Source organism: Papilio polytes, unplaced genomic scaffold (assembly GCF_000836215.1).
Source record: "Papilio polytes unplaced genomic scaffold, Ppol_1.0 DF824124.1, whole genome shotgun sequence".
Lineage (NCBI taxonomy): Eukaryota > Metazoa > Arthropoda > Insecta > Lepidoptera > Papilionidae > Papilio > Papilio polytes.
Genome location: NW_013525080.1, coordinates 192,004 through 199,621, shown reverse-complemented (window position 1 = coordinate 199,621; position 7,618 = coordinate 192,004). Strand labels below are relative to the sequence as shown.

The 7,618-nt window shown below is 33.0% G+C and overlaps 1 protein-coding gene across 4 annotated transcripts in view; it reads left to right on the top strand.

Moving 5' to 3' along the window:
* LOC106099400 (ecotropic viral integration site 5 ortholog) overlaps window positions 1-7,618 on the top strand; it is a 40,402-nt gene that overhangs the window by 9,513 nt on the left and 23,271 nt on the right. For 2 of the 4 annotated variants that reach the window (XM_013277944.1, XM_013277946.1), the window contains exons 3-4: window positions 2,913-2,979; window positions 7,415-7,526. In XM_013277944.1, the coding sequence (XP_013133398.1) occupies window positions 7,460-7,526 (67 nt within the window). In that variant the 5' untranslated portion in view covers window positions 2,913-2,979; window positions 7,415-7,459. Of the gene's footprint in view, window positions 1-2,912; window positions 2,980-6,342; window positions 6,477-7,414; window positions 7,527-7,618 lie in introns of those variants that run through there. The other 2 variants (XM_013277945.1, XM_013277947.1) reach the window with 2 other exon arrangements.

Here is a 7,618-nt window from a genome sequence, read left to right as displayed (position 1 = left end):
GTGTTATTGAAACGGCGGTTGGTACTGGACTGATTTATTATTCGTCGTACTGACGGTACATTATTATTGGCATACCCACATATACACCACACAATCTATATATAACTGTAATAAAATTTGAGTGTCTGTTTGCAATGTGAAAGGAAAAAGATTTCGGAAATGATGTATTTGAGTTGCTGATAACGATAATCGCTGTCTTTCTGTCTGTACGCAAGCTGTGTTTGTTTTAGGTAATCTCCGAAACGATTCGATCCGATTTCGACGGGACTTTTACTGCAGGGTAGCTGACATGGATAGGCACATTATAGGTTATTTTATTAAACTCCGGGCTGTGATTGTGGCGTAACTTATGATCCAAATGGCGCTAACGAAGTTTGCGGACGACAGCTCGTTATGAACATGAACATAATTGTATCACATATGTTCAGTATCTTAGTTAAGAATAATAATTGAATGAACAAAATTTCGACATTAACAATTTGATGTTCGTATCCGAGACATATCAGAGACGCTTCTATTTGACGTAATCTTTTCGCCTTTTTCATTATATCGATGCAATCATATGTCGACTAACTTGAAAACTGTAAATAGTTTTATTAATTTATATTGGTTATTCCTCCAATTCATTTAGCAAAAGAACGTGTGTAATTTTTAGCGCTTAAAAGCATCCAAAGCCACATTGTAAAATAAATGTCCCTACGATCTATTATTTTCTAAAATTTACAGGCCCCAATTTTTCTATGACATTTTAACCGAACAAAGTATATTTTGTATCGCATGACACATCTGAAAATGTAAACCACATTCTGAAATATATCGATCTTCGATTTGTGAAGAATAGTATTCATGTGACAATGGGTTATTATAATAAATATATTGTTTATTACATATAAGTATATTGTTATAATATATGTAAAGTATACATGAAGTTAACATATGGTCAAGATTATTTTAGTAAGCGATGAAGACGGCAAATTTAACCTTTATTCTTGGCATAGTTAAAGAGTATTGATACATTTAATATAAAGGCATTATTCTTACATGAGGTTCTAGAATTGATGACCATGGGGATGCACCCACGATCATCGATTCTAGGACTTCATGATAGATCCATCCATCTATGCAAATGTATGGATCTAGAATAAAAAAGATATAAACTTTTTCAAGCTTTGAATGATGGATTATTCACAACCGTCACCCCTCTTTGTCCCCACGTGGAGACAGATGAGAATAAAAAGTTTCATCCGTTCCACCTTTTGCGACGAGGAGCCGTTTGGAACTTATTTTATTTCATAATGGTTCCATCTGTCACCTTGTGGCACAAAGTGGGACGGATGAAATGTTTCATTCTCATGTGGGGATAGAGCGGGGTGACGGTTGGGAATAATCCTGAATGATAAGCTAAACAATACGCTTTCCGAACTACTTCTAAAGCCCTGGTTTTATTAGTTTTTTTTTTAGTATTCTTAGGAATATTTTATTTTTTGCAACTGTTATGTCTATGGTATCTTCTATCTTGTTAAAGTTATGTACTACTGTTTATTTAAAAAAAATCAATGTTTATAGCGACGAGTGCTCGTGGAACGTAATAAAGCAGTACGGAAGCCGCGTTTACTCTGCGACAGGAAAAAATAGAGCACTTTTGAGTGCAGTCTGGTACATAAAATATTCCCAGACACGCTCACCCTCAAGCGACCGTCCGTCCGTAGCTAGCGAGGAATTTACTGGATCGTAAGGACATTTTTTGGTATAAACCTGGCTATCGCAATTTTAACTAGTAGAATAATAACGTACCAAACAATTTTAGATGAGAGGTGATTCTTGTTCGTTAATGAGAAAATACTAATTATTATTTCTTTATTTTTTTAAATTTAAGTGGATATATGATAGATCAAATTGCATATTAATAATTTAATAAAGCTCGAAATCAATCTTCGTTACATTATGTTGTCGAATACGTATTTATACATTAAATAAACTTGGAAAATAATTATAATATTAGGAAATATTGAATAAATGTAAACTAGTACCATTGATAAATTCTTCTTTATTTAATGATAAAATACACAAACTATTCACATAAATTGATAAAAGGCATGTAATACAAATAAAATGTTGTTACATCGCTCACGTCACATTTTTCACTACTTTCAAATTACGTTCCTCAATTACAAAAACATTTTCTATGGCTTTCTTGGCGGCCAGTATGATATTTATTACTTATTGCTTGACCAATATATCAACAGAAAGCCGTGCTAATTTAGGAAATTGTTTCCGTTTAATTACCTTGAAACAAGGAGTGTCAGGCACTCCCAATCATTCCCAACGTTCGCAGTCCCTATAACGTTTCATTATTAATTCGCTTCGTTAACTTCATAACGTTAAAGTCGAAATGACGTGCAAACTGGGAATGGTAAGTTTTAATTAAATACGCCACGTATGTACCAGACGTGGTAACTACTTGCTGTATTAGTTTACAGGATTAGAAATAACGCTATTTTAAAGCCTTTGTAGGTGTTACCTATACACTTATGAAATGGTGTAAGTTAAGCTTAATATAGTGACGTGGATAAAATAATTCGTTTGCTTTTTTTCTTTTTTTCTATTTTAGCTTCTAGCTGTGCGGGCCACAATCCGCAAGTTTGTCTCTGGAATTAACATAAAATAGCCTATTACTCCTATCTCTTTACTATAGTTAATATATTTTTTATAAGAAACGCAACCACATGCACAAATTATAAATAATATATACATACAGACACTCCATTTTTATTAACGTTATAGATACATGAAAATGTTGTTAGCGATGTTTTTAATTTAGCAATAACATAAATTTACTACGATAGTCAAAGAAATATAATTTAGAAAAGATTAGTGCAATTTACCCAACCGTATATATTTGTTTGTTCCAGTTGTCAAAGCCAGCGCTGGTCGCAACTTGGCACCCACTTCGAAGTACACATAGAGTATTGAGTTGAGGTAAGTTTACCCAGTTTTTGTTTATTGGAGGAATGCGCATTCCAAGATGAACTGTCTCTTGTTTCATTCCAAAGTCATTTTCGCCATATATGATCACTAAATTATTTGTCACATACAAGCAGAGTAATTTGATGAATTTAGTAACATTCAATGACGATTTTATTCACCATTCTTAGATTTTTCTTTATAATATAGGTAAGATAACATATACTGTTGTGTGCCTTTTATATCTTTTCAAAAGTGTTCATATATAGAATCGTTCAGTTATATTGTTCGGAAAGCATATTGGTGTACTATTGTCACTGATCTCAGAACACATTGGATAGGACGATGCTTGGAAATTGCAGCTTTTGCTTCGTTCTTAAACTTGTCTGTCGCTGTTATTGATAGTTGACTGCATCTCTATTAGTTCGAGTTCTACCATCGCAACCATTGGCTACCGTGAGAGCCAAAATGGCGTAAATTAAATAGGTACAAATTACCATTGCGTCTAACCTGTCCAGTGTGTTATAGAGGTCAGTGAATTTTTACGTTATTATAAATAAATGCTCAATTATATCAAATAATACATTCAACTGTTCATATGTCTTGCTTTACTTATAATATAATGTATTTATTTTTGGGGCTTTGAAACTTTTGTGCTTTATTGTTCGTCTCCATATCACCATAAATATCTATTTTTTTAAATACATCGACATCCATATTAGCGTTATCTTAAGTTTTAAACATGTAGAAGTATTTTCTTAAGTCGTAGAGGTATTCACCGTTAAAATTTCATTTGTTATACTTAGCACCATTGCGTTCTAGCGGTTTACCAAGCGTAGCGGAATCGATTTAGTTATTGCATTTCTTACAAGAATAATAAATTTCAACTAATATATTAGGAAAAAAATTCAACATAATATGTATCAGTAGATAACTTAACGGTAATAAGATTGAAATGCCGTGTCATTGGCATCGCCAGTCAGATAGAGGCTAGGCCTAGGGGGGAGAGGGGTCCACCTACAGTTAATATGGTAGTAGTCTGCTTAATGTTATTGCTTATATTCAATCTAGGAAGTAGGTTTAAGATTATAGCTTTTAATGTGTCACACCGCCAGATTCACAGATTGTACCTTTCTAGTAATTGTAAAGGTTTATTTAAAACGCTCGTTTATTTTATTTTTAGTCCAATTGACGTGCATCACTTCAGATACAAGTGCCCTTTTACTCTCTACTCGGATATATTAAGCATTTCATCCCTCTCGTCTCGGAAACACTTGAAGTCAATTGGTATTTCAATTAGTGGGTTCAATAAGTATGTTTACATTTAATTATTTACCATATTTTCAATAATAGCTTTAATATTATAGTACTCGTAAAAGAAGAAATATATTTTTAATTTCGCACTATTCGATGGAAAATCGTAGGAGTGAAAACTATATATTGATTTTACGCGTCTCGCATTAACTAATTATTTTTTCTAGTGATAAACACTAATAATAGTGGCATTGGCCCCAGAGGCATTGTTTGTTGTGTAGCCTTGGTTATTAATATATTATTTCTATTAGTAATGATTATCTAAGTACTACGTAAAAGGCAAATCAATTTAAGTTAAAAATAAAAAGAACTATACGAATGTAATGTAGTCCGATAGACGTATCGATACATTTAGTAATTCAATTTGTATTATTACTGCACTTCTTAAACGCCTTTACATTTTTGTCAATAAATATTTACATAATTTAATTTGGATGCAATTAATATATACCGAACACAATATAGCATGCAACTTCGGCGTAATCACGAACAAATTATGAAGTGCTCAGACGCGTAAATAAATTTCATCAAGTTCCGGGAAACCTCTGGATGCAATCGTATTTATAAATTAATCTTTGAAACGAGTTTTCCGAGGTTTTAACGGAAGGAAGGCTCGTCGAGCCAACGTCGTCTGCCTACATTTATATAGAGTTCATTATTCAGAATCAATCCGTCTATTGCGACTGAGCCTCGCTTTGATCATTTAGGTATATCTACGTTCAAAGCGTTGTGCTGCACAAATTATATTAAAATCAAATTGTAAAGGTTCCATTTTGCTGTAGAAGCATTGCTAGAAATTTCATTTATAGTTTAGTCGCATATTCAAAAAAATTAAGTCGAGTTTTCGATTAAAATGAACGGTAAGAATCGATTAAAGTGTCAAAATTAAACAAGAAGGGGGGGGGGACACAAAGTAACTAAGTATTTTTATGAGTAATATATTTTTACCTTACTCTCGTTACTATTTTTGTTTATATTTTCAGTTGGTCAATCTGAATTTTAAATTTGTACCATTTAAGTATAATAACAATCGTCTGCGGTGTCGTAGGCCAGCATATTTATTACTTACCAGTATTTTTTAATTTACCAGAATGAACGTTTTTTGTAATAATTTCTATATTTTGCATAATAATATTTCTGCTGATTTATTACATACTTAATCAATGACCGAGATCTGATATCGTCGACCCTTGCTTTAACTGAGTTGATGACTCTTGTGCCGTTACTCTGATCACTTGTCAAGATGACGTCAATTCTTTCAATAACCCTACACATAATAATACTTCATACTAATAGACATAGTGAAGTTTGAATGAATGATTGTTACTACATCTCGATGTAACTTTGCATTTGTAGAATATCTGGAAGATTATATATCCTACTTCCTAAGTAATTTATTAAAATCTTGCAGTAAACGTCTGCAAAAGCTGTGTGATAACAGTGGAATTTCACTGTAGAAACGCATGAGCAAATATCTCATGCCATTTGAAGACCAATAAGCAATTTGTTTAATACAGGTGTTGAAACCGTGAAACCCCACTGTTTGTATTACAGATGAATTTCATAAGCATTTTTAATTTATTAAACATACTAATGTCACTTCGTTTTTGAGTTTCGTTGTTGCAAAATTTTCTGGTGAAAAAAATTCTTAATTCACAATTTTAATTTTTATTGTAACTTAAATAATAAATTGAACGATGTTTGTGGAACGGTACCAGCTGTTGTTTTAACGAGTCAAGAAAGTTATCGCGACTTCATAACTAAAGTTACTTCAAATTCAGATAATTAAATATCAAATCTTGACGTTTCGTAATGATTTTATATGTAAATAAGTTTTAATTTATTAATGAAATGTTCAAAATATATCTTAAGCGTGTATTAATTTTATAGACAGAATTGGTTGTGTTAGGTTCCATTTGAAGTTAAAACCTGTCGTGAGACATAATCCGATGTTTAAACATTATGTAGTACACGTGCCAACGTTCGCGGTTTTGACGCCATATTGAGAGCGTTTCTCTACTGTACTTGTAGAGTACCGTTGGTTTGCTTAGTGCGCGTTCCGTCTTTGCACGTAACGGACCTGTCTCCCGCCGTCGGTACGAGACTAGCAGTTCGCTAATAGTTGTATAAGTGGCTACCGATGTCGTTCCCGGCTAAGCAACCCGCCGTGAGCGATATAATAGAAGAAACAAGTTCATGTTAGTACTGAATTTTATATAAAATGAATGCCTTTTCAGTATTAGAAAGAGTTATAGAATTAAATATTTGTTGTGACACGTGATTGTTTAGAAATTGATGTCGTTTATGTTTAGAACCGAAAAGCATGTTTTTTGCAACGTTGTACATATTAACAAATAATTTTAATGTGTGATTTTTTAAATTAAATTTATAATACCTTTTCGGGTTTATTAAATGTAGATCGGTGGAAAGTTAGGCAGTTCAGCGTGCACATTTTCGTAAGTAAATAACTTTGTTATATCGAAGTTATTGAACGTACGTACGTACGTGTGGTGTTCGATGTATTTAAAATAATAAAACATTTGTAAACCACGGCCTTGTAGCTTACTTTTTAACGATTATAGTGTGTAGGCTGCCAGGCAGCGGATTTTTCGTTTCTACACGAAGTATTTTTATAAGAAAACTGCAGATGCATGATATTTTCTGTCTATCATTGTTGTTTTATTGTTATCATTTACATTGTAGTTTTTATGCATTTGTTATACGTCCTAATCTCTAAAGTCGTAAGGCTCTGTGTAGTTTAAACTTTACGAGATTTTTCTATCTTCGATATATTTAATTCTAAATTGAACTCACGATGAAAAATAATTAAGCTACAATTTATTTCTGTTGTAAAATGTAATTATTGTAACGCAACCACTACTTTTATTAAGAAAATTGATAAGGCATTAAATCAGAGAATTCTAATCTCTCGACGGACGATTTTTATCATAATTGGCTTTACTTTAAATGCTCATAAAATAGGCAATTACTAAGTTTCACTGAGAAAATTGACTGTACGACGTGGGCGTCTGCAAGAGTAGAGTGAATAGAGCCCGTGGTCAAACGCTTGTTTATTCATTTTAAAAAAAGGCGGATAGACAAATGCATTGTTTGACCAAGGCCATATCTGGTGCAGAAGCGGCGACAGTGAGCGGATCGCAGTTTATATAGAGCGGCAGACATGGAGGCAAACGCCGTCTCAACACAGCCGCTGACCCCAACCGCGCAGAGGAATTTAACTGATCCGAGTATGACAACTTGCTCCATTCATGTTAATATAACTAACAGAAACTCACTCTAGACGTAGGTTTACGCTGCCGAAATATTAGTACAAAAATTG